The following is a 27,636-nucleotide window of genomic DNA, read 5'->3' on the forward strand; positions in this document are numbered from 1 at the left end:
GTGTCCTTTTAGAATTCATCATTGCCTTTCACATATTCTGTGGGTCATTATCTCACCTCAATATTCTTAGTGACATGGCTGAAAAATGCCTCTGCCTCCGATTGTGAGCCCTCCAGTATACTTCCTTTGATCTTGAATTAATTGACTAAAAACTCCACAGCAAACAAATCCCCACCAACTTCTGTAGCCGTGTTGCTTCCTGCAACAATCATCCTCAAGTATTCTTCCACTCCTCCTCCCAGTCTTCCTTGAATTGTCTGTAAGGACTTTCCTGGCCACTATGGTTAAAACTGCAGCCACATCTCTCTCCTTGCTTATGTTTATCTATGGCTTTGACCACTTACTAATATACTGGATATTGTATTTATTTTCTTTGTTGCTTGCCTCCCCCCATGAAACTGTAAGTGACAGGAAGGCAGGGATTTGTCTCACTTTCAGTCACTGCTACCTACATTCCCAGTGCCGGCCACATAGCAGGCCCCCAATATCTCTTTGTCTGATACATGGATGAGTGTCCATAAAAAAGGGTGTAAGGATCTTGATGGTGGTGGTGATGGTAAAAGTAGAGATTCAAAGAGATTCAAATAGGTAGCAAAGTGGGAAGATTGACCATGAGGTGGGAAGAATAAGGGACTGAGATGGTCTGATGGGCCTGGTGAGATTAAACACATTTCTGACCTCCTAATTCTGCATTAGAAGGAGATTAGATGTCTAGTGACAACTCCTGGGCCAACTTGTCACTGATATTAAGTAAGAGAACAGTTTTTTGAAAACAGAACCCTGAAAACAATCCAGGAACCCAAGGGTCATGGGGTTGGAGGATACGACAGGCTATCAGAGTGTGGACATGAAAACCTAGGATGGTAGGAGAGCAGAGAGAACATTAAAAAGCAGCAGAAACCAGGGCAACCTGCATACTTTGGTACTATGATCAGCATTTTAAGCCAAGGCTGTGTGTATTCTTAGAGCTTTTCCACGTGTGCACTCCGTAACACCTTCTCTAGGTGTGCCTGGCTACTTACGCTGGAGTTTTTTGTTCCTGTTGACCAAGGGATGTTTGAAATTGTTCCACTTGCCTCATCAGATGCAGGAATTTGGTTTATCTAACTCACTAGTTTCTGTCTTTTTTTTTTTAATCCAGATAGTATCTGGATATCTAGAATAATGCTATCCTGAAGGGATAATGCTATCCTGAAGGGAGAATGCTGGAAGGGATAGGTTCAGTAGAAGGAGGCTTGGAAATAAATACACAAACTGATTTCAGAGTCCATAGTGGCCTCTGTGTGCACCCTTATTTGTCACAGTCATTTTAGATGCTCATTGCCCTCATCTTCTTTTGCTTCCTTTTCTATCAGAACCAGTTCCCGAAGTGTCATAGATCTTTCTCCATTAAGATATAAAAGCTAGATAAAACATATTCTGTTCTCCTTCTCAATCATATTTTCATTTTGATAAATATAGATATAGGTAAATAAGGACTTCCCGGTTCATGGGGTCACAAAGAGTCAGGCACGACTGAGCGACTGAACTGAACTGGAATACAGGAGACACAGGAGGTGCAGGTGCAATCCCTGGGTCGGTAAGATCCCCTGGAGGAGGGCATGGCAACACATTCCAGTATTTTTGCTTGGAAAATTCCATGAACAGAGGAGCCTGACAGGCTACAGTTCATAGGGTCACAAAGAGTTGGATATGACTGAAGTGACTATGCATGCACACACATAGGTAAATAAAAGCCAATCAAAGGCATTCCTAACACAGTATGTAATTTCAGCATTTCTGGTTGGTAGTGGATACTAGAGGAGAAGGCAATGGCACCCCACTCCAATACTCTTGCCTGGAAAATCCCATTGACGGAGGAGCCTGGTAGGCAGCAGTCCATGGGGTTGTGAAGAGTCAGACACGACTGAGCGACTTCACTTTCACTTTTCACTTTCCTGCATTGGAGAAGGAAATGGCAGCCCACTCCAGTGTTCTTGCCTGGGGAATCCCAGGGACAGTGGAGCCTGGTGGGCTGCCGTTTATGGGGTCGCACAGAGTCGGACACGACTGAAGCGACTTAGCAGCAGCAGCAGCAATAGTGGATACTGGCACCTGGAGGCTTTGGTTTCTGAAATCAGAGTCTTTGTCAGTGAACACAAAGATGAGATGCAGTCAGCCTTGCTTACACCTCCAGATCTTTGCTTCCTAAGGCTGAGGACCCTCAGGGTCCTGGAAAGATTGATCCATGTACAGTAGGTATTTCACTTTTAATTAGAGAATATAGAGACCATACAATCTTGAGATTTCACTCTTCTGGAATCACCACTGATCAAGAAGAAGTGTAAATATTCAGTAAATCTCAGGTATAGAAAGCTAGCCAATTCATCATTTTGGGGGCCAGTTCCCATTGCTTACTCTGTGTGGTAAACTGACTTTCATCTTTATTTCTCCATAAGAAAAGGTCAGCATCACAACTTGTATATGTTAACATTTCTTGATTGTTCCAGCACATGTGATTTCAAACTTGCTCACAGCTTTTCTGAAAACTATTAGTGCACTCTCACCAGCAGAGCTGTATTCCAAGAGTTGGAGACTAACAAGCATTAATCACGAAAAATACTTTCCAGTTGTAGTAATGAAGTCTGGTTTCTTTGGTTACTTAGCAAAAAGCAATAAGCAAGCCTATACTGATAAATGTGGGCCAGGCTTCCCCTTCTCCTCTTGCACTGTACTTCTCTCCCAGGAGATTGGTGTGGAGAAAATCACTTTACCTGGGATAGCAACCTTCCTTGTGTTCAAACTCTCACCCAGAGCTCCATCAGCTCACTCTCCAGGCACATGACTCAGGCTTCATGTGTGATCCTTGGGTATTGGGTTTACAGTTTCTACAGGAAGGCTGATTGAGGAAGGGGAGGTTGGGGACAGACACAGGCATTTGTGCCTTGGGCTAAGGCAGTCATGGAGGCTGGATTTCTCTTGCTTGTCCTCTGGGAAGCTAGTGGTCTCCTTGACACCTACTGTCAGCACAAATCTTAGCTCTGGCACGAGAGGCGGCAAATTTTCACAAAGAGCAGAAACGAGGAAAAAGTCTAGACAGTCTAAAATGTTTCAACATTTTAAAATTTGTGTCCCCCTTGAAAAACAAATGAACAAAGTTGTTGCTGTTTAGTTGCTAAGTGGTCTGACTCTTTTGTGACTCCATGGACTGTAACCTGCCAGGCTTCTCTATTCATGGGATTTCCCAGTCAAGTATACTAGAGTGCATTGCCATTTCCTACTCCAGGGATCGAACCTGCATCTCTTCCATTTACTGGCAGAAAGATTCTTTACCACTGAGACACCAGGGAAACCCTTAAGTAAACAATTGTTGTTGTTGTTCAGTCACTCAGTCTTGTCTGACTCTTTGAGACCACATGGACTACAGCACACCAGGCTTCCCTGTCCATCACTATCTCCTGGAGTTTGCTCAAATTTATGTCCACTGGGTCGGTGATGCCATCCAACCAACTCATCCTCTGTCATTCACTTCTCCTTCTGTCCTCAATCTTTCCTAGCATCAGGCATCAGTCCTTCCAGTGAATAAAATGAACAAAACATAACTTAAAATTTCAGAATAATCATTTTTATTTGATTTTCCAAGTGTAAAATTATATCTGAGCAGTCTTATATAATCCATGGAAGATTTCTGGTCTGAAGTACGGGTGATTTTGCTAGGGATTATCTTGAGGCTTGGAGGTGGGGACTGGTGGGTAGAGACTTACTGGAATTGTCCACTTTCCTGATCTACAGAGGGTTCAACTTTATAAAACCTCCTGACATTTTGGTTCTATTAGGAGTGTGTGGGATCCATCCAAGGGAATGAATTTGGCAGTTATCCCAATGACTTGATTAAGGGGAACAGTCAACTGGAATAATTCCATTTGATAAGCATATTTTCTTTCTTCCATTCTAGTTTGCCTGCTATTTATGGGATAAAGTGGATGGTTTCCAAGCTTGAAACTTGTGCATAGATCGGTTCTAATACTGGTGGAAAATTTAGAAACACAGAATGCTTTGCAAGCCAGGTGATTATTTTTAAATGAGCTTTATTATTTCCCATTGTAAGCTGATTATACATGTAGGAGAATCATTTCAAAATGCTGTTTCTTTAACAGGATGATAGCTTTCAGAGACTTCTTTCTACTACTTCTTTCAGCCAAAGAATAACTGAAAGTCAGCAAAATCTTTAGGTATTCATGATAATAATATCTTTGTATTATTATGTCTAATTATATATATATAATAAAATAATAAAACATCCTTGGAAAGAAGGCAACAGAGATATTAAGTTAGGGGAAAGAGGATCAGGGAATATCCACAATCTTCCTTATGAAAGGATATTTGCATGTTGCTTATTACCTGAAAACTGCTGTCATCTTGGAATTACAGACTCAAGGGAGTAAGAATAGTCCACAATGGGTCAAAAAGAAGTAATATTAAGCAGCAAACAAGTCTTATGTGATTTCTTTAGAAGTGAAGTTCTTTATAGTTGGGGGAGGGCAGAGGAAAGGCAGGTCTATCTCACCATAGACCTTTTTTTTTTTTTTAAATCACAGTGACTTTTACATTTAAACTCAAATTTTACTTTGAAATAAAAGGACATTTTTCTTGCATAGAGTTCTAAATAGTTAGAAATTTACTTTGGATCCTCAAACATGTCTACAAATTTACACTTTATCACCTCGGGATAGAATGTCCTTTGAAACAATTAAGAAAAACCAGTTTGCCTTCTCTGGGGTTATAACCCATAGATATTTTTTCAGAGTAAAGAAACCTGTTTTCAAATAGTCATGGTATGAAATTAGAAATGAACATTAATTTAAAACATACAATATTTACAAGTTATGCTTGCCAATACTTATTTAGTTTGAAACTAAAAAAGTAAAATCCTAGGAATTTTAGAGGATACAAACTGCCAACCCCAAAGAGACAAATTCACCCTTTAGGAATAAATAGTTCACCTTTGGTTTGTAACTGCTGCTGCTACTGCTAAGTCACTTCAGTCGTGTCCGACTCTGTGTGACCCCATAGACGGAAGCCCACCAGGCTCCCCCGTCCCTGGGATTCTCCAGGCAAGAACACTGGAGTGGGTTGCCATTTCCTTCTCCAATGTGTGAAAGTGAAAGTGAAGTCACTCGGTCATGTCTGACTCGTAGCGACCCCACGGACTGCAGCCTACCAGGCTCCTCCATCCATGGGATTTTCTAGGCAAGAGTACTGGAGTGGCCTGCCATTGCCTTCTCCGTAACTGCTCCATAGTAATTACAACAGGAACGGTATCACCAGCCCTAGAGGTCCCTTAAAATTTACAAAGTTTCAGGTTCAGAATCTTTTTTTTTTTTTTATTTATTTATTTATTTATTTTTATTTCTAAAAAAAAATTTTATTAAAAAAGCGCAAATGCAAAGAAATGAACAGAGGAAAATTTATGCGTCGAACCTGGACTGGTCACTTATGATAATATACATGCTACAATCTTAATTAATATTTCAAACAGCATATTTTGAGTTATCAGTTAGTATTATTACCGTCATTCTTAAAATGTGGAAGCCAGAACAGATAGAAGTTAAATAACTTCGCTAGGGTCATCCCAGAGAAGGCAGTGGCGAGCCACTCCAGTACTCTTGCCTGGAATATCCCATGGACAGAGGAGCTTGGTAGGCTGCAGTCCCTGGGGTCGCTAAGAGTCAGACGCGACTGAGCGACTTCACTTTCACTTTTCACTTTCATGCATTGGAGAAGGAAAAGGCAACCCACTCCAGTGTTCTTGCCTGGAGAATCCCAGGGACGGTGGAGCCTGGTGGGCTGCCGTCTATGGGGTCGCACAGAGTCGGACACGACTGATGCAATTTAGCAGCAGGGTCATCCAGTCATTAACTAGATAAATGAGGACTTCAACAAAGGGATTCTGATTCTAAAGCCTTTTCTCACCACGAAATTATGTTAACCACCTTTAGAAACAGCTGCAGACCCTTCAAAACAATCATGTTTGAGTGCAGTCTGCTTGGGATCCATGGATATTGGGCACAACCTAATCATACATGTCCCTTTCCCTCTCTCTAGACAAAAATCTTCTAATAAAATATCTGCAACTAACAGAGGAAGTTGTATGAGTAAATATATTTAGGAAGCAGATTTTCCAAACAGGTTAAATCCTGAGAAGCAACTATTTTTAATAGCTTTTGTGACTACTCTGGGCTCCACATAAACAAAGGGACAACTGAGTACTTAGCATGTCTTTAGCACATTGTAGAAATGATATCATGAAAAAGTAGGTGAAATACTGAAGCAGTAATACAGGCATGGGCTTCCCTGGTGACTCACTGGTAAAGAATCTGCCTGCCAATGCAGGAGACCGGTGCTCAATCTCTAGGTCAGAAAGATCCCCTGGAGAAGGAAATGGCAACCCATTCCAGTATTCTTGCCTGGAACATTCCATGGACTGAGGAGCCTGGTGGGCTGTCCATGGGGTTGCAGAACAGTCAGACAACAGCTAAGGAGACTTAGCAATTAGACAACAGTACAAGCATCCTGACTCAGCAATGACTTTTTCTTCTGTTTCTTCAAAATGTGATAAGTGTAGTTTCATGCTCTTCCCAGAGAGGATCAGAATGATTAAATAACAATTTTTTGACATGATATGTCTACATTCTGCTTTGGGTCCATGCCTGCCACTCCAAAAGAATTTATCTTTCTACCTTTCAAAACTACCTGCTCTCTGATGGAAAACAGGACTACAGAATGATCTCACTCTTCCTTTTTTTTTTTTTAAACCTTGGACTTTTTATTTTGTATTGGGGTATAGCCAGCTAACAATATTGTGATAGTTTCGGGTGAACAGGAAAGTGACTCAGCCGTACATATACATGAATCCATTCTCCCCCAAACCTTACGTCCATCCAGGCTGGCACATAACATTGAGTAGAGTTCCATGTGCTATCCAGTAGGTCCTTGTTAGTTATCCATTTTAAATATAGCAGTGTGCACATGACCTTCCCAAACTTCCTATCACATTTGCCTTACTCTTTCTTTTTAAAGGCTAGTACTCCCACTTTGAGGATGATGCTGATCAGGGCCTTGAGAGAAAACACAAGTCCACCCCAGGAAGTCACTTCCTCTGCTATTTGCCTGTGAGACCAATAACTAGTCATGGCTTGGGGACATGATATCCAGCTGGGGAGGTTCTGGACCTGCTAGGGAAGGACAGGGACTGAACAGATGAGGCACAAAATCTAGTCAATGCATGCAGGCAGTCTCTAGGAGACAACTGTTGAGAGTGGGCCAGATCAAGTGGAATGGAATATAATGCATGATATTTGATATAATAAAATATAAGTTTATTGATACAGTGATCCCCTTCTCTTGACACAGGATTTAATGCTGGTAGGGTCCACTGAGGATGATGCTAATATATTGCTGGATTAACTTCAGAAACTTTGGGGAAATAATGGCTCACTCTTATTGAAGTAGAAATTCCAAAACCCGCAGGTAAGTGGTTAAGCAGGGGGTCAAGAGGCTCACAGAAGAGGGCATGCCAGAATGGATATGCTATATAAGGCCAGAAAGCCTACCAGCTGTGGGAGAGCCCAAAAGAATGCAGTTTACCAAGCCCACAATAGGTGCGCTGATGAGGGGGCACCAGTGTTATTGTGGGGCTCAGTGGTGTTGTCTTCTGAAGGTCAGGGCTAGAGGTTAGGAGAAGCTCTACAGAACTAGGCTCCCTGAAAGTCATGGAGATAATAGAAGCCAGGTGATGGAATTTCACCTTCCGAAGCGAAGGAAATGTGATTATCATAATGAAGAGCATTGTAGGAGTAGCAAGTAGAAGAGCCTGAACCACCAGGAGCTATGAAGAAGGTTAATGGAGCATGATGTTTCTAGGGCAAGATAGCTGGGCAGACAACAAGGGCATTGTCTGATGTAACCTACAAAAAAAACCAGGATAGATAATTAGGAGGGTGAGGGCCAACAGTCCAATCAAATGTCACAATCCTTAGCCTAGTTTCTAGAACTGAGCCGGTTTTCAGACCTGTACCATACTGAGTCAAGGGCAAGCTGTGTCCCCATGAGGATGGACCACTGCCATACCACAGCAGGTAGAGGCATTGATGATTCTTTCCACTTCTTTCCCAAAAGGGTTCTATAGCCATTTGCTAGGTAATTATACTCTGGGAAAAAGGATACATCCAGACATTCCAAGAACTGTTGAATCTAATACCTGACTTGATATTGAAGTCAAAGACCTGAGGCCTCATGCTGATCTCTCTAGTTAAATTAGGGGCGTGTGTTGGCCCAGCAGTAAACAGAGTCTGGCTCATGTCTGTCTTGTGTGGGGCCCATGGATTGACAAAGTGCTTAGTTCCTCAGGCCCTGAAAATATAATTGGAGTGGACAGATTTGGCATTTGTCTGAATGCTCCTTTGGATTCCTTGGCCGGTTGGTAAGAGCTATCACATAGTGGGAAGGCTAAGTCCAAGCCTCTAAAAGTGCCTCTGCTGGCCAAAACAGTGAACCTAAACCAATCTCACATCCCTAGAAAAATGGCAGAAATTTGCATGACCCTTAAAGACATAAAGGATTCCTAGGTAGTGGTCTCTATCACGCCTACATTTAATTTACTGACCAATTAAAAGGATGGCCCCTACATAAGCCAGAAAGAGCAGATGACATTGGGAAACTACAAACATAAACAAGTCATAACTATGTAACTGCAACTGCAGCTGCTGTTTATATGTGGTAGGGAGCAGTGGGGCTGCTTTAGGAGGTCTGCAGGGAGTTGATACACCAGAGAGGTCTTCAAGTACATTGACTGATGTTAAGGATCCAGCTAAAGTTGAAGGTGGTGAATGAATGATTGTATCTTTTCTCTGATGTTGTGAGCTTTAATGCTCAGAAACCTAGATATAGGGTCTAAACTACTGTGTTTGTTTCCTGGGCTGCTGTAACAAAGTTCCACAAACTAGATGGCTTGGGAGACTTCCCAGGTGGTGCTAGTGGTAAAGAATACCACCTGCCGATGCAGGAGACATACGAGATGTGGGTTCAATCCCTGGGTTGGAAGATCTGGAGAAGGGAATGGCAACCCACTCCAGTATTCTTTGCCTGGAGAATCCAATGGACAGAGCAGCCTGATAGGTTATAGTCCATGGGGTTTCAAAGAGTCAGACATGACTACTGAAGCTACTTAGCGTGTAAAACAATAAGAATGTGCTCTCTTGTGGTTCTGGGAGGCTAGAAGTCTTTAATCAGTGTCAGTAGATCTATGCTCTCTTTGAAATCTCTAGAGGAGGATGCTCATTGCTTCTTCCAAGCTTCTGGTGGCTCCTGGCAATCGTTGGTGTTCCCTGGCTTCCAGGTGTGTAACCCCAACCTCCATCTTTACATGATGGTCTCCCCTCTGTGTCCTCTTCTCTGTTGTACATTCATATAGGAAAAGCCTACACTCATCCTCCTAGGTTTTTCCTCTACACTCACACTACTACTGCACTCACACTTATGACACCAGTTGTGTATGGGGTTTTCTTGTATCATACAATTCTATGACACCAGCTGGGTCTCCTACAATTTAACTTACTTTTGACATTATCTATTTGGAGACCATGTCAGGTCCCACAGGTTAAGGACTCAGTCCCACAAGACTCAATCCACCCCACTTTTGATGTCAATTGCAAGTAATAGGCCCCCAGGTTATCCACAAACTCTGTCTGACTTAGCTATGAACTGGAGATTCCATGGCCCCCTCATCGGGTTAGATTAATTTGCTACATCAGTTCACAGAACTCAGGAAAACATTTACTTAGGTTTTCCAGTTAATCAAAAATAGGATAAAAGATACAGATAGCCAACCAGATAAAGCAATATATAAGGTGAGGTCAGAGAGGATCCTGAACAATTCCATGCCCACAGAGGTGGGGTGCCATCTGAAAAATAGATGAGTTCACTAACCTAGAAGCTCCCTAAACTTTGTACTATTGAGATTTTTATGGCAGCTTCCTCACATTAGGTGTGATCAATTATTAACTTCATTTCTAGCTCTTCACCCTTCTGAAGTGAGGAGGGGAGGACTGAAAATTTCAAGCTTCTAATCACAGCTTGGTCCTTCTGATGATAAGCCCCCATCCAGGATCCCATTCGGAGTTAACTGTTTAGAACAAAAGATGCTCCTATTATTCTTACCTTTGGAATTTACTAGGATTTTAGGAACCCTGTCTCTGGCCCAGGGTCAAAGACCAAATATTAGAACAAGAGATACTCTTAGTGTTCTTATCACTAGGAACTGGGAGCAGATGTGTGTGTGTGTGTGTGTATAATGTGATTTTGACACCTTACTTCTGAGGTGAATCTGTGTTTCTGTTCTGTGAACCTTTTTTATTATTATTATCCGTTAGATTTCATTCATTCTTCTTTTGAACACTGACAGTTTTACAAAGGTCTGTTTTTGCCACTCTCTGTTTCATTTGGGGGTTATTTCCTCTAGGAATACACCTTTTGTATTAGACAGAGGGGCAATTTTGTATTGACTTCTTAGGCAGTTCATGGAGTAGGCTTTGTGACTAATGTGGAAGTGACATTACATGATTTAGAAGCCAGGTCATAAAATTCAGTAACTACCACTTGGCTTTTCTGGGAAGTTTGTTCTCAGAACTCAGCCACAATATTCTGAAGAAGCCTGGTCCCCACGTGGAGAGAGCACAAATAGGCATTTTGGCCAGTAGCTCAGCTGATGTCCCAGCTAATAGCCAGCTAATAACTGATGTGTGAAAGTACTTTCAGATGATTCCAGGCCACAGCTGTCTAGTCACCCCAGCCCTCACGTCTTTCCAGCTGAGGCCCCAAACATTGTGGAGTAAAGATAAGCCTTTCTTGATCTGACATTTCTGAATTCCTAACTTAAAGAATATAGCAGCTTTTTAGTTACACTATTGATTTGGAGGTGGTTTATTAAGCAGCAGTGGTACCTAAAATAGGTAGGGGGAAGATAGAGTATTCAATAAACGGTTCTGGAAAAAAGTAGGTAGACATTTGAAAAATAGAATCCATATCTCATGCCAAAATACATTCAAATGGGTCAAAAAGTGAAATGCAAAAACTTAAATGAAAACATTACTAGGATACCATTGGAGAATTTTAAAAAGAAAGCTTAGAAGGAAGATTTGTCAAAGTGTGATATAAAATTCTGAAATTATGAAAGATCAATAAATATGACTACATAAAATAATATGTTGCTGGGAAAAAATCATAATCAAGAGTCATAAGTAAAGTCAAACGATCTTGACTATATGATGGGTCAGTAAGGAAAAGACCAACAACCCAGTAGAAAAGGGGACTAATGAAAAGAATAGTCAATTCGCAGAAAAAAAGAACTGCAAACTCTTATATGAAGAATGTCAATCTTACTCATTATCTGAGAAATGCAAACAAACACTATAATGAGGTACCCCTTTTCACCCAACAGACAGGCATAAGTAAACCTGAATCATGAACTGTGGGAATTAAAACTATGCGTCCTAGAAATCAAAGCTGACTGACTGAACTTGGGCAAATTTGTTAATTTTTGCCTGCCTCAGTTTCTTTATTTGTAAATTGGTGATGATAACAACCATACTTATCACTTGTGGTTTATGAGGATTAAGTGATTTAATGTACGTAAGCCATTTATAGGGCTTCCCTGGTGGCTCAGAGGTTAAAGCATCTGCCTCCAATGTGGGAGACCCGGGTTTGATCCCTGGGTTGGGAAGATCCCCTGGAGAAGGAAACGGTAATCCACTCCAGTATTCTTGCCTGGAGAATCCCATGGATGGAGAAGCCTGGTAGGCTACAGTCCATGGGGTCGCAAAGAGTCGGACACGACTGAGCAACGGAACAAGCCATTTATAACAGTGTCCAGAATTATAGTATTGAGAAGTTAGGGTTGGGAACTGGAACACTTATGTACTGCTTAAGTCATAGCAAATTCATTTACTCCAGGTAAAGGGCCATTTGCCAGGATCTTTAGAAACTAAAGAGCTTCCCTGGTGTCTCAGATGGTAAACAATCTGCCTGCAATGCAGGAGACCTGGGTTTGATCCCTGGGTTGGGAAGATCCCCTGGAGAAGGGAATGGCTACCCACTCTGGTATTGTTGCCTGGAGAATTCCATGGACAGAGGAACCTGGTGGGCTACAGTCCATGAGATTGAAAAGAGTTGGACACAACTGAGCAAATAACACTGGACTTGTATCAATGTCTATTAGAGATATCAGTGACTTGAAGCTTTTGCTCAAAAAAAGCATCTCTCGACTGTTTGTCAGACAGGTCTGTTACCAGCAGCTGTTTCCCAGCCAGTCCCAGTCGTGGCTTACTGCCAGGGATTGGGAGAGCGTGCTTGAGTGAATCCTTAAAGTTCTCTTCATCTCTGCTTGCGAGTACTATCCCGTGTTTCCAGGACAGCACCTGCTAGAGGGCAGGGCCACCTATTCTGCTCACATGGCAGCCTCTGCTCCAAGCTTCCCTGCGGACAGACAGACCAAGGCTAACCTTGTGACCCACAGAGTCCTTGTACCCCGTCTTGAAAAACATAACATTTATGGACATAAATTTATGGAACATTTTATAATTCGTGACTTAAAATGTTGAAATAACTCTACTCTGAAGAAAGTGTAAAAATAACCAGGATGAATATTTATGCAGTATTTTTTCGTCTTGTCAACTTGCATTCTGACGAAATGTCTTTGCAAGTGTAACTGTATATGATTGAGGAGAAAAGACATGACATTCATAACCTATTATAGATCACTTGCTATTTACAATGTCTCAGAAGTTAAAAAATATCTTTACTGATCTCGTTCCTCAACATCATTCTGTGATTTGCTTTCTTCTTGGCTCTCCTTTCAGATGTATTCCTTCACGTATAGTGGGATGTCCCTTATTTTCAAAAAATATATTTGAATCTATTTCCTAATTTACCATTTCCTATGTTCAAAATGTACATTCCTACATTATATTTCAAATTATATTATTGTTATTATCCCTTTTAAGCTTTTTTTTTAACCGTGTCAATTCCAGTGCTTCCCAAAAGGTTTCTGGCAATATTGGGGGATCTTGGCTTATTCTCACGTATAGAAGGGAATCCACAAAACTGGTGAATTAGGAACTTATGTCCAAATAGTTTCCAGTTTATGACTCCTAGTCAATCTATCTCATTTTTTCCTATACACAGATCTTACACAACCAACAAAAGCCATGTTTCAAAGTCATCTGGATCTGTGGTTTCCTTTCTATTAATACCTCTTCCTTATCTTTCAAACCTTGGTGCAAGCATTTCTTCCTCAGGGAATCTTTTGCTGACCACATGCTACAGATTGATCCACTCCTACTACAGACTGAGTCAGACATTCCAGTTATATATTCTGCTCTCTTATACTTTTTTTTTCTTTACCATAGTGTTTATTATCATGTTTTTCTTCCAGTTCTCAGCACTAACTTGATTAATATCTATCTTTCTTCGCTAGACTCAAATTCTTTGAGAAGACTGATGGTCTCTTCCCCATATAGCCTGAGCCTAGAATAACTCTTGACTCATAGAGATTCAACAAATATTCTGTGAGGAAATGAATAAATAAAGAGGTAAAAAAGTGAATGAATGACCAAAGTCCCCAGAACTGTGACCAGTATGTGACGGCATTTAATAAAATGATAGTTAACATTATTTTTGCTTGTTTCCATTCCAGAGCAGACCTATTTGCTGATTATTTCCAGTTTGTTGCAAACTTGATTGTGACTTCAGAAACTAAAAGTTACGTGCTCCTTCAAATATGTTCCTTCTTATAGTTGAATTCTTGCCTATAGTTGTGCAATATACAAATATGCAGATATAAAGATATATGTGTGTATGTGGACATGTGAATGTGTATCAATAAAGAATAAGTCAACAAATTTTCAGATGCAAAAATATGTGAACAATCTTTCTAGTTAGTAATCATGCATATTAAACATATATTCACTTTGATTTCATTTCATTAATAAAATTTTAGTATAAATTTTACCAATTCTTATCAGGATTTCCAAAATCAAGAATATATGACTAAAAGTAAACAAAGTTAATTATCCATACATTTTTTGGGTAAAGTTTGATTCTGTTCTTTTTAATTTGAACATTTTAATAGAAATTACAAGTTCAAGGCTTTCATTTTATTTAGAATAAAGTATGATAATCTCAATAATATGGAGATCTCTGGACAATTAATTATTTTTCTGCTAAAGTTGATTTCCATTTTGATTCTCAATTTGGTAACAGCAAGGACTCAAAATTACTTGATATTAGATCCACATAGAAAGTTTGAGATTTGTGATTGACTATCATTCCATTGTTACATTTAATTTCTTAAAATGAATTTAGACAATGAAGATTTTGAATGCACCCTTTCCGCATTGAAATAATTTTCTAAACAGAATATTTACACACAGCAATACTTTTATAAATTTTTCTATTGGAACCATAATGTCACAGCTCATTGTGTCTTTTAATTGGCTTGTTAAACTTTCCAGTAAACTTATTTAACTTTCTTTGAGTTGCAGAAATACAATTTGAAGATATGGCTGGACTTTTATTTCACCCCATCACTTTGTTTATTCAGTTCCTAGAAGCCAGCTGTACATCCCTAGTCTCTTTATCTTTCGCTGCCATGGGCTTCAGTACGTACTCCAGAGCTTGCATTGCAAGCACACTTTCTTGTGCCTGTGGGTTTCATGTGGACGGCTCCCTAATGCTGAAATATCATCCTTCTCATTCTTTGTCGACTAACTCTTTCCTGGGATGTTTTATAGACTAATAAAATAAGTTTCCATGATCCCTGTTCTAGTCTTTACATATGAAAGTAGAGGAACCCACTAAAATCAGATTATGGCCCAAATGAGGGGCATTCTTGAGAACAGAGTCACAGGTAAGATCCAAAGACAATATGTAAAGTAAAGCTGGGTCACAGAGGTCATGGGAGGGGGTGCTGAAGATGAGGAAGTCACTTCGTGGTTTTTCCTGACTCTGCTTCTTTCCAAGTGCCCACTCCATGCTTCCCTTTCTGTCTCCACCACAGTCCTCTGCTGACTCACCTTGCACAGTGTTCAATGTGGTCGCTGGCAGCTGCTCTTTCAGCATCATGACTTTTCAGCTCTGATTGCAAAACTCTCAAGTGATAACAAACCTCAGCGCTCAAGACAGAGAAAACCCCAGTCGCTGCAGAGTGAATGGACAGGCTGGATTTCTGTGAGGCATCTCATCAAATCAGTTGTGACCACAAGAGCCAGGCCATGTTCCGGGATGTGTGGGGCTGTACTTTCTAGTGGCTTTCAGGTGAACAGATTTTCTAAAATGGACTACAGGAGGTATAAGTGATAATAATAATTAGGACTATAACCCTCCAGTTTGGGATTGGCACCTTTCTGTGGGCTCCCAACACATTGTGCCACCCTTTGGTGGCTCTCAACATACTATATTACAGTTACGGTTAGTGAATATTTCTGGCTTCCACTCTTGGCTAGGAGCTTCTCATGAGGATGGACCATTCTTGTTTTTCTTTATCCAATGCTTCTAGTACAGTCCTTAGTATACAGTAAGTAATCAATAAATGTGTGTTCCAGGGGGTTGATGGATTAGCATTCAGTATGCACAGTTGCTCCAGTACTTTGGCCACGTGATGGGAACAGCTGACTTATTGGAAAAGACCCTGATGCTGGGAAAGATTGAAAACAGGAGGAGAAGGAGACAACAGAGGACGAGATGGTTGGATGGCATCACCGACTCAATGAACATGAGTTTGAGCAAACTCTGGGAGATGGTGAAGGACAGGGAGGCCTGGGATGTTGCATTCCGTGGGGTTGTGAAGAGTTGGACACGATTAAGCAACTGAACAGCAACAAAAACAATGCACAGTGGCGATCTAGCTTTCATACTAAATATATTTTTTGTGATTAGTAATTAACCAAATATGCTAATATGGTAATTTCATGCCTTTTTGTTCTGGAGTCCTAGAGTCCAAAGGCTGTGTTTTATTTTCTCCACAGAATAAACCTCCAGTTTTCTGCTGACAAAGTGGAAAGAGATAGTCACCATTGCCTGAACTGGGGAGAGGATCTGGCCCTCTATTCCTCAAACAGACTTTGAACCAATTCGTCCGCTTTTTGAGTCCTACCTTCACATCCTCTAACAGAGAAGTACCTGGTGTAGCCCATTTTATGTATAAATCTGGTTACGTCTTAGTTTTCTTTATTTCTGCTTTAAATTTTCCTTGGTCTCTTAAAACATTTATCAAGTGTCCATCTGTTTTTCCATCCAATTATTGTGTAATTCTAGTCATGTCTTGCCAATTTTCTTTGTCCCTGAGGATTTATGTCTTAAAAAACAAACAAACAAACAAAAAATGCTCTTTTGGCTTAGTGTGGTTTTAGGAGAAAAGTGGAAGTAAATGTATATGTTTGACCCATCATCTTTTTCCAGATGTCCCTATTTGCATTATTTCTTTTAAAAAAATTTTTAAAGATCAGCTTTATTTATTTATTTATTCTTCATGCGGTTCAGTTCAGTTCAGTTCAGTCGCTCAGTCATGTCCGACTCTTTGTGACCCCATGAATCACAGCACGCCAGGCCTCCCTGTCCATCACCAACTCCTGGAGTTCACTCAAACTCATGTCCATTGAGTCGGTGATGCCATCCAGCCATCTCATTCTCTGTCGTCCCCTTCTCCTCCTGCTCCCAGTCCTTCCCAGCATCAGACTCTTTTCCAGTGAGTCAGCTCGTCGCATGAGGTGTCCAAAGTATTGGAGTTTCAGCTTCATGCGGTAGAACGCTTTGATTTTAGGTCTGTTATTCAAAGAGTTTTGATAGATATTTGCAGTCATGTAACCACAAAAATCATGATGTACAGCACTTCTATCACTCCAGAGACTCCCTGTATGCCTGTTTGTAGTCAGTTTCCTCCTCCCATCCTGATCCTGGCAGACACAGACCTGCTTTCTTTCACTATAGTTTAGCCCTTCTAGAATTTCCATAAAACTGTTTATAATATTCTCTTATCATTTTGATGCTTGTAGAATCTGTAGTATTCGTGTCATCTGCTTCACAATATCAGGAATTTGGGACTTTTCTCTTTTTCTTTCTGATAAGTCTACCTAGAGGCTTATCAATTTTATTAAGCTTTTCAAAGAGACATCTTCTGGTATCATTGAAATTCTTCATTTATTTCTGTTTTTGATTTCATTAATTTCTGTTCTTCACTTTGTTTCTCTTACTTATAATAGTCCTTAGCTGCCTGTTATTAATATGATGAAGAAACACTTTTAATATGTTTTGTCTAATTGTATTATATTGGTAATATAAGATTCCTTTCATTGCCAGTTCTATTATTAGTTAGGGCATTGCTTTGAATGTTTTCTTGGTCATATGCTTTTCCATTTCTGGTAAGTAGCTGGTAACTTTATTTTTTAATAGAAAGAATTGAGTTGTCATTTTTTAAACTGTCTGCAATTTTCAAAATATCATTAACTTTAAACAATTATAAAGTTTCTTACAAATTAAGAAAGATCATACTTTATCTCTCATTTATTCAATCTTCTAACAAATGTTTGTTTGAAAGACCAGGAGCTATGAGGTAATTTTTTACAATCACCTGTATTTTTTCATATGCATTTATGAGGGTTTTTATACATGTGTGTATATTTACATTTTTATCTTTTAGAAGTTTATATTGGAATAAAATAAAATGCCCCCTTTTTATACAGTTTTTCCAATATTTTGGTTTCAGGTATCTTAAGGTATAAAGAGGAAAAGATTTTCCCTCTCACTGTTCTCCATAGTATGAGAGTTATCAGATCTTTCCTACACCAGGCCAGACCTAAGCATCTGACAAACTGGTTGATGTCCCCAGCACAGTGAGGAAGAGGACATTCTTATTCTTTGGGGTCCACAGCTACAACATTCCTCCTGTCTCCCAGATTTTAGCCTATCCTGCAACGGTGGTATCTTTGTAGCAAATGTTCTCTCAGATGAAAGAGAAGGAAGGCCAAGTGTTTGTCTCAGACTTGGTCCTCTGTTTTCCACAATCACACTTAAATAAGCAGCTGTGCTGACCACATCAACAGAAAAAATGAGACGCCCTATATTAATGAATCAAAAAAATGTCAGTATCTTTCCTATATACATGTTATATGTGATTATATGACTTGTAGGGGTTAAAATGGATAATAACTTTGAAAAGAATGATGAATTAAATTATTTTTTTTTTCCTCCGTGAAGGAGTGGATACCTGGCCACTAAAATTCTCCACCTGCCTCAGAGACGGGAGAGGAAGATAAAGCCAAGCCGGGCAGCCTTGGCTTTATTATGCCTAATATACCAATATATACATATTTTATACAAATAATATACAAAGAGAAAGGATTTTTTAATCAGGTTTCAACTGCAAAAATATAGTTATAACACTTCAAAAATATATATTGTAAAACCTATTTTAAAGACAGATATTCTTAAGAGAGAAAACAATTTCTAAATTTCTTAAGCTCCCACAAACAAATTAAGAATGAGGCCTGAAAAAATGGACAGTTCAGTGTACTGAAAACCAGGGGAATACAGAACTCAGGAGATGATGCATAAAAAGTCCCTGCTACACTGCAATGAGAGAAAGTTGACTGGGATTCTGTGAAGTATGGAAACAGAAGGGGGACAGGGAAGTGCTCAGGTAGACACCCTCATGACATTTTGACCTTTTGTGAGCTGAAATCCTGGATGGGAAGATAAACATTAGGTAGGCCGGAGAAGGCAATGGCAAGCCACTCTAGTACTCTTACCTAGAAAATGCCACGGATGGAGGAGCCTGGTAGGCTGCCGTCCGTGGGGTCGCTAAGGGTCGGACACGACTGAGCGACTTCACTTTCACTTTTCACTTTCACACATTGGAGAAGGAAATGGCAACCCACTCCAGTGTTCTTGCCTGGAGAATCCCAGGGATGGGGGAGCCTAGTGGGCTTCTATCTATGGGGTCACACAGAGTTGGATATGACTGAAGTGACTTAGCAGCAGCAGCAGCAGCAGCAGGCTGAATAGAATGCCTGAAGCAGAACTGCTTCCAACCTACTTTCTGATTGGGCCTCTGTTGGCAGAATGTTCCCCTCATCCACATGGAAAGGGCTTCTTCCAAATGAAAAACAGTTACACATCGTGGCTGGTCAGAGTCTGAAGTAGCACTCTGAGCCCCTACTGGCTCTCCTGCAGGAAAGGAGCAATACTGGACTTCTCACATGCCTTTTGGGGATGCAGAAGTTACCTCAGTTGAGAGCCAGTAGAGTTACCCAGCGGGCGTTATAGTCAAAGATACTTACTTGTCACTTGTGCTCAGTCGTTCAGTTGTATCTGACTCTGCGACCCCATGGACTGAAGTTCGCCAGGCTCCTCTGTTCATGAGATTTTTCAGGCAAGAATACCGGAGTGGGTTACCAGTTTCTTCCCCAGGGGATCTTCCTGACCCAGGGATTAAACCCATGTCTCCTGTGTTGGCAGGTGGATTCATTACCACTGAGCCACCTGGGAAGCCCTAGTCAGACATAAGATGACCCTAACTCAGAGAGCCAACTGTTTACACCACGTTTGGATGGAAGATGTGGCTGTACTCAGAAGTGGTTGCAGCCCTACCATGAGTTGAGGTAGAATTTAATCAACTCTGAAGGGTTCCTGAGCCTTGTTGGAGCAAGAAGATGAGTCAGGCATTTACCAACCACACTCTAAAGCAGCCCTCTATTATAACCACTAGAGCAACTGTGCATGCGTGCCTGCTCAGTCGCTTCAGTCAGTCATGTCCGACTCTTTCTGACCCAGGCAAGAATACTGCAGTGGGTTGCCATGCCCTCCTCCAGGGGATCTTCCTGACCCAGAGACTGAACCTTCATCTCCTGCATTGCAGGCAGATTCTTTACCCACTGAACCACTTGGGAAGCCCCCCAGAGCAACTACCAAGAAAATACCTTTAGAAAAGCTAAAATTCAACAGAAGAATTACCGTGATATAATAAAACACATTTAAAACAGAAGTTTAAAGAAGTGAAGGAGAAACAGAAAGACAAAAAAAGATAGAAAACAAGTAGCAGAGTGATGCTGCTGCTAAGCCGCTTCAGTCGTGTCTGACTGTGAGCAACCCCATAGACGGCAGCCCACCAGGCTCCACCATCCCTGGGATTCTCCAGTGGCAGGCGTGAATTCAGATTATTTGGCAACCCCAGGTTTTGTTCAAAATGAGGTACAAAAGAGACAATGGGGTGGGGAACAGGGGTAGCAGAGATCTTGAACAACCAGAAAGTGAAGACCGTAGTGCAGTTCCCTTTAGATGGGATCTGCACTTGCCATTTTCCCACAGTTTCTATGACTTAATTGCATTCACCTTCTGATTTTGTTACCTGACTGACAATGAGGTGTGTTTCCTCCATCCCAGAGGAGTCAGTATCTCTTCCTGATACCCTAGGTTCTCCCTTCATAGATGCATATCCAGTAGGGGCTCTCAAATCTTCCAAGAAATTATGCTTAGATTATATTTAAATCATTTGTAGTTAAATCATATTAAAGTATTTTAATCATGCATAATTTACGTAAAATTAAAACATTTAATTCTCTCTCTTACAGGTGTAGGGATTGGGTGATTTAAATATGAAAAGGATCCATTTAAATTTTTATGTAAAGTTAGAGAAATGCAAAATATTTTATTGACATTTAGAGATCGTGTAATTTTATGTATTATTTGTAACTCCAGTTTATAAATGAGGAAACCAAGGCACAGAGAGTTCTTGCACTCTGTACAAAGTCATGTTGTTATCCAAGCTTCTTCCAGGGGGAATATTTTCACATTTACAAAAAAGGAAGAGAAACCAGGATGTCATGCAAAGTTTTAAAAATGAATTAATGTCATGGAAAAAATTTTTTTCTACATCTCATAAAGATGAAAGAGACTTGTGGTTTTTTTTCATTTTCGACTGGCCTAGATGTCTTCCGCGTTTCACTGGAGAACTGGAGGGATTTCAGCTGGAGAAGCTTTGGAGCAGCTGCTAAAATAATTACTCTATTATATATTTCATTTTTAAAAACTGAGAAAAGTTGTTTCTCAATTTTGAAAAACCTTAGTTCCAAACACAGATAACAAGTTGGTTGCGCTTGGTGTTCTGGTCTTGCTCACACCTCAGAGCTCCAGGCACCCAGGGGAGTGTTCACATATTTTTGTACAATACAATCAAAGGAATCATCAGATCTTACCCTCTCATCTTTACTGCCATCCTAGACTAGAGTCCTAAGTCATTCAAGGCAGAATGGTTTAGGACTAAGGGCAACACATTGATTGCCCACCTTTACACTAACTGGAGAAGTTTTGTTACAGTTTTATGTCTCTTGCCCTTATTGTACTTTGGGCATGTGGAGTGTTCACATATTTTTGTACAGTACAACCTGAGGAATCTTACCCTCTCATCCTTACTGCCATCCTAGATTAGAGTCTTCATTTGAGGCAGAATGGTTTAGGACTAAGGATGACATATTGGCATATTGTTCACTTTTACACTAACTGGAGACGTTTTATTGCAGTTTTATGTCTCTTGACCTTATTGCACTTTGGTATGTGAGGCTATCCCTCAGATCATGTTGAATATAAACAAGATGGAGGCAAGACTTGTCTATCGCTCAGTTTGTGGCTAAACAACATGAGTGGCCTGCTCAATCCAGTTTTATTCTGATTTTAGAGTTTCAATTGGATTTTTTATAGTTACCCATAAAAGTCCCAGTTGGCATTAGGCGAGGCCTGAGCATAAGGCAAAGGCCACATCCTGGTGGCCTGTGTGCCAGGCCCACCCTGCAGATGTGTTTTTACGTTTTGTTTGGCCTTGAAAGTGGTTTAAAGAAATTGTTTTTCTGAATTTCATAGACAAAATTTTGCAATCTGGAGAATTCACATAAACATCTAAATTTCCTGTTTCTCCTGAAAAATCTGACTATTTGGCCACAGTGGGCACACTAGCCTGCTGAGTAAATGCCACCACTTGACAGGGCACAAACTCACATTCAGGGGGCTGTCTCACTCTTTTATATTTCTGCTGGTCCTGGATGTTTGAGTCAATGACCATGCAGTCCCCTCCACCAATGGGCCGAGTCTTTAAAATGATTTGTTGACTTGGGATGCAGACAATACACCTACTTCATTTTCCCAAGTTCAAAGCCATTGCGAATGTTTCTGTTGTGGTGCTTTTAGAAGATCTGAGACTCACTTGACCAGTCTCCATGGAGTAAATCTTTGACCTTGAATCTGACTTTTGGGAACAGTCAAAGGAAAATTTAGAGCCAAGTTTGGGGTGAAAAATATGTGTGACCATGTAACAGTGAAACCTGTTTCTCTTGGGTGGTTTGGTTTGTAAGCTGACTCAAAGGTAATTAAGGGAAAAAAAGAGCTCAATCATGCTTTGAGGCCTTTACTTCTTCCAGATGTCCATTACCCTTTCCACTGAGCTGTCATAATATCCTATGTGTGTTTCTATTATGCATCTATGATTCGGGTTTTAGATTTTTGTTTACTGCCCTCTCCTCTTTGATCAGACTGGGAGCCACTTGGGAAAGATATACTTTTGTTCATCTTTGATCTTGTTGGAGGCCATCAGCACTGTTGAAACCCAAGAGACTGAACTGAAGGATTCATTATTGAATGAATGAATGAATCAAAGGATCTAAATGGAAAGCGTCCCAAGATAACTATCTTAAAGGGGACAACAAACAGTTTATATCGTAGGCATCTATTCTTATAAAAAATATATTTGCATATATTCCTGAAATCAAAATGAATTGAAAAATTAATTGATATTGGATTGTATAACTTTCCCTGTTCACTAACGTCAGCTCCGGTATTGAAAGTCACGGTTTTCCACTCGACAAGCAAAACTCACGTGACTGCACACTTGTGGTTTCCCTGATGAGCAAGGAAGTGTAAAAGCTGTAGAATCAAAGGTGAATAAAATTCCACCAAGAATTATAGCCTACGGAAATGGCAGCCCACTCCAGCGTTCTTGCCTGGAGAATCCCAGGGACGGGGGAGCCTGGTGGGCTGCCGTCTGTGGGGTCACACAGAGTCGGACACGACTGAAGTGACTTAGCAGCAGCAGCAGCAGCAGCTCGTGTCCTAGTTTGAAACAAAGTATCAAAGTATTTCAGATGTTAATTTTTTTGGTAGCAGCAGCAACCTTAGGATAGCGCAGCGCCGACACTTTGAAGCTTTCGATGTAGAAAGTCACTAATATTTCACAAGAGCAGCAGCCCCACCCCCAACACCGAAGATCCCAGAAAATTAAATCTCTTATGTTGTTGCATTTGTAAAATCAGGTGTTTTAAGGTTGGATAGTCCCGAGCAGCGTTAAGTATTCAGGGAATTCTTGAGTGTTTCTACGTAGAAGTGTCGCTTCCCACCCCCGCGCTGTACCCTATAGCCTCTCTGCTTGTCCATCCAGAAACACAGAGGTCGGTCCCGACTCCACTCTCCCGCCTTTGAGAAGCCGCACAGGCGGGCCGCATCCTCCCTGTCCACCCGCTCTATTTTGGGGCCCCATGATCTCATGCCCTCTGCAGACCACACGCTGCAATTCCAGACCAGCCCGCGCCGCGAGGCCACGCAGGGCGATTCCTGCAAGTGTTCGGACGCTGCCTGAGGCGCGAGGTAGGCAAGGCTTGGAGGGGGAGGTTAAAGACACGCCCACGTAAAGGACCCAAAATAACCGACACGCTGAGTGCCCGAAATCAGACAGGAAGCCAAATAATCCGGGGCGTTGAGTTGCTTTCCCCGCACTCGCAGCGCTGGGCGGGCGCCCAGCCCAGGGTCTGGCTGCGAGGGGCGGGCGCGGCGGCGGGCGGGCCGGGGCGGGGCCGGCGCGGAGCCTATTAAAGGCGCGGCGGGGCGGCGGGGCCCGAGCGCCCGGGGCCACGATGGAGCGGGACGGTCGCGCTGGGGGCGGGAGCCGCGGCGGCGAGGGCGGGCGCGGGCCCCCAGAGGGCCTGGCGGGGAACGGCCGCGACCCGGGCCCGGGCCGCGCCGCCGAAGCGTCCGGGGAGCCGCAGGCGGCCGCGTCGCTGCTGGCCCCCATGGACCTGGGGGAGGAGCCGCTGGAGAAGGCGGCGCGCGCCCGCCCGGCCAAGGACCCCAACACCTATAAAGTGCTCTCGCTGGTAGGTCCCCGCTGGCCCCGCGCGCGGGAGGGCGGGGAGGGCGGCGCCCGCTCCTGCGCTGCGAGCGTGCGGTCAGCACCCGGGGCCCGGAGAGAGACAGTTGCGTGCCGCTCTGCGTCGCCTTTTGGCTCTCCTCCGCGGGCTTTTATCCGTGCTCATCACCACCGAGCCTTCTCTTCCTCTCGGGGAAATAGCTCACTCTCGCTGGTATTACTGTTAAAAATCGTGATCTTTAGAAATCCCACCGCTTTCCCCCAGAGAGTACAAGGTCGTTCGTGGCGGAAAATGACCAACCTGAAAGTTGTTGGTTTTAGGATGATCGACAAGGTGGTTTTTTTTTTTTTATTTATTTAAATTGTTAATTTAATTTTTTACCTCTTTGGGGATATCCTTTCCTTGTATTAACCAATTCCACTTGAAAGATGTAGCAGAGCTCTTTAAGTTGTATCAGGAACTTTAGAAAGTACTTTTTCTGTTGGCTTTGCTTAGGAATTTCCTTGCAGCTGTTCAGAAACTCCATCAATAATCATGTTACGTGAATGTGAAAAAGTGCTTATGATTCGTCGTCCATTCTTCCAACCACGTTTTTTGTTGTTACAAAAGTACCCACTCGTCCTCTGCCATTTCGTTGGTACAGTTGCAGGATCCACAGTTGCAGGATCCACAATCAATTTCAGGAAATGTGGGGGTGGTTTTCCCTTCTGCATCTATGGCAGGAAGTACTGGACCCAGAATCCTGGGTTCTTGCTTTCATGGCCTTTATTAATTGCTGGGGCCTCCTATACCTTTCCCCAAACCTCAGTTTCTTCAGTGTTAAAATGAGGACATCATCTCCATGTGCATCACATAGGGTTATTGTGAGGGTCAGGTGGAACAGTGTATGTGGGGAAGTAAATTTGAAAACCACAAGGAGGTGGAATCATTTTATTGTATTATGTGGAAGTGACATTTCCATGTAGAGTGTGCCTTAAACTATATTGTCACTTAACGTTTTATGACTGGAGAAAGCAGTGTGGAGGACATCTTTTCTGATACTTGAAATCTTTCCTTTAATAAACTTTCCTTTTTCACTGTGTTTTGGGTGTAATGGAGATGATACAGTGCTTTGAGGAACCAACTTTCCTAAAGAGATGGTGTCATATAATTAGTACCTAAAAATAAGCCTAAGATTCAAAGAGTAAGTGTCCCAAACCACATAATGTTTGTATCTCAGGATATATTTTGCATCATATCTCACTGTTTAAGAACACCTGATACTTACAAGAACGTAGTCTTTTGAGTCACCATTTTTGTTTTTGTCAGAGGGAAACCTTAGCTTTTGCAACACTGTTACTTAATATTTTTCAGTTTGGCTCAGGCATTCAATAATTGTACATTGAATCTGTATGTAACTCCCATGTGAAATCACTTCTATGTGCCTATCTGCAGACTTAAAAGTTTGCTAAATTTGCCAGTTGCTAAATTCAGTTTTAAGATCTTTCCTATTCATTTACCTATAAATCCACAGTAGGTATCTGCAGAGGTCTACCTTTGGAACATGAATTTCAGTCTTTGACACCTGCCATCAGCTGGTCAAACAGCATTTTGTTTTACTCTGTTGATACAACTCTGGGCATTGACATGGAAATTTCTTTAATATTGCTACAAGTGGGACAATCATGAGAATTTTTAACACCATTAGGTGGAGTCTTTTGCTGTAACACATGTTGAATTGAAAAGAATTCTTACTTCATTGATGAAATACAATGGGCCATTAATATATACCCAAACTCACTGCTGTGTTTTTGAAACTCTTAATTAATGGTTTCAGGTGAAAATGAAACCCCTGTGGCTCAGTGGTAAAGAATCCACCTGCCAGTGCAGGAGACGGGTGTTTGATTCCTGGGTTGGGAAGATCCCCTGGAGGAGGGCATATGGCACCCCACTCCAGTATTCTTGCCTGGGAAATCCCACAGACAGAAGAGCCTGTAGGGCTACAGTCCACAGGGTCGCGAAGAGTCAGACTTGACTGAAGTGACTTGGCACACACGCATGCACGCATCCATTCTTTCCCTTCCCTACTTCTGTATCCTTCTTCCTCTAGACTTTCCCAAATGATGCACTTCTAAAGGGAAAAGTCTCCAAAAGGAGCTTGACAGTTGTCACCAAAGAGCTCTAGGGCATGTGTTCTAGAGAGAAGCTGCAATTATATCAAGTGGAACATCTGCACACTTTTCATAAAGCTGAAGAGATGGGCTGACTAATTGCATCTGAGGTTGGGATTACGAGAGTCCAACCACTGAAGGGGTCTTCGGTTTTCATCTAGCAGGATTAACGTAAGAGTTACCTTCCGGAGAGATAAGCAGGGGCCACAGGACTGTCACATTTTTTCTGAAAGTGCTTCATTTCAGTTCAGTCACTCAGTCGTGTCCGACTCTCCACGACCCCATGAATCACAGCACGCCAGGCCTCCCTGTCCGTCACCAACTCCCGGAGTTCACTCAAACTCATGTCCACAGAGTCGGTGATGCCATCCAGCCATCTCATTCTCGGTCGTCCCCTCCTCCTCCCGCCCCCAACCTTTCCCAGCATCAGAGTCTTTTCCAGTGAGTCAACTCGTCGCATGAGGTGGCCAAAGTATTGGAGTTTCAGCTTTAGCATCAGTCCTTCCAATGAACACCCAGGATCAATCTCCCTTAGAATGGACTGGTTGGATCTCCTTGCAGTCCAAGGGACTCTCAAGAGTCTTCTCCAACACCACAGTTCAAAAGCATCAATTCTTCAGCGATCAGCTTTCTTCACAGTCCAACTCTCACATCCATACATGACCACGGGAAAAACCATAGCCTTGACTAGACGGACCTTTTCAGATACACTTAAATGCTGGAGGGAAGTGGGAGTGGATGCAGAAGGCACAGTCCTTCCCTGCCTTGTCTTCTCCCCACATGATCCCTAGGCAGACCACAGGCTCTGCTCTGGAAACATTGGCCCTGGTCTGTGGATGTACTCATGCCTAGGCACTGAGCCAGGCTGTGGGAAACTCCAGGAGGTCAAACAAATATACGCTTCAGTAGATATGTTAGATCTGAATGCTTTTCCAGGTTCCACATTAAGTTCTGAACTGAAATGTCCGCTTCCAGTAAGGTTGTTCCTGGACATTAATTTGAAATAGCTTTCCTGTTCCCTGGCAGGGTTTTCAACCACATTGCGATACACTTCTCTATTCTTCAGTTAGCTCTTCCACAGCATCATCCTGTGTTTGTGACCTTTTGCTGTCCTTCTGAATACTTATACCTGTGTGTGTTCGTAGGTGGCCTTGTGTGTGGGTGGTGGTGAGTGAAGACAACTTTCACCTTTTGATGAAAGAGTTCTTTGTAAGTGGCAGAAGTTGCCCTTGTTTATCAGAGATTTGAGTGTGAAAGTTATTAATTCTGTT

At 41.9% G+C, this 27,636-nt stretch overlaps 1 protein-coding gene across 1 annotated transcript in view; it reads left to right on the forward strand.

The window, feature by feature from the left end:
• Positions 1-23,977: 23,977 nt before the first annotated feature.
• Positions 23,978-27,636, forward strand: part of ENPP1 (ectonucleotide pyrophosphatase/phosphodiesterase 1) — a 79,893-nt gene continuing 76,234 nt past the window's right edge. The window contains exon 1 of the mRNA XM_055433146.2: positions 23,978-24,221. Within this exon, the coding sequence (XP_055289121.2) occupies positions 23,982-24,221 (240 nt within the window). The 5' untranslated portion in view covers positions 23,978-23,981. The remainder of the gene's footprint in view (positions 24,222-27,636) is intronic.

Source organism: Moschus berezovskii, chromosome 10 (assembly GCF_049115385.1).
Source record: "Moschus berezovskii isolate FMDL1 chromosome 10, NW_MosBer_1.0, whole genome shotgun sequence".
Classification (NCBI taxonomy): Eukaryota; Metazoa; Chordata; class Mammalia; order Artiodactyla; family Moschidae; genus Moschus; species Moschus berezovskii.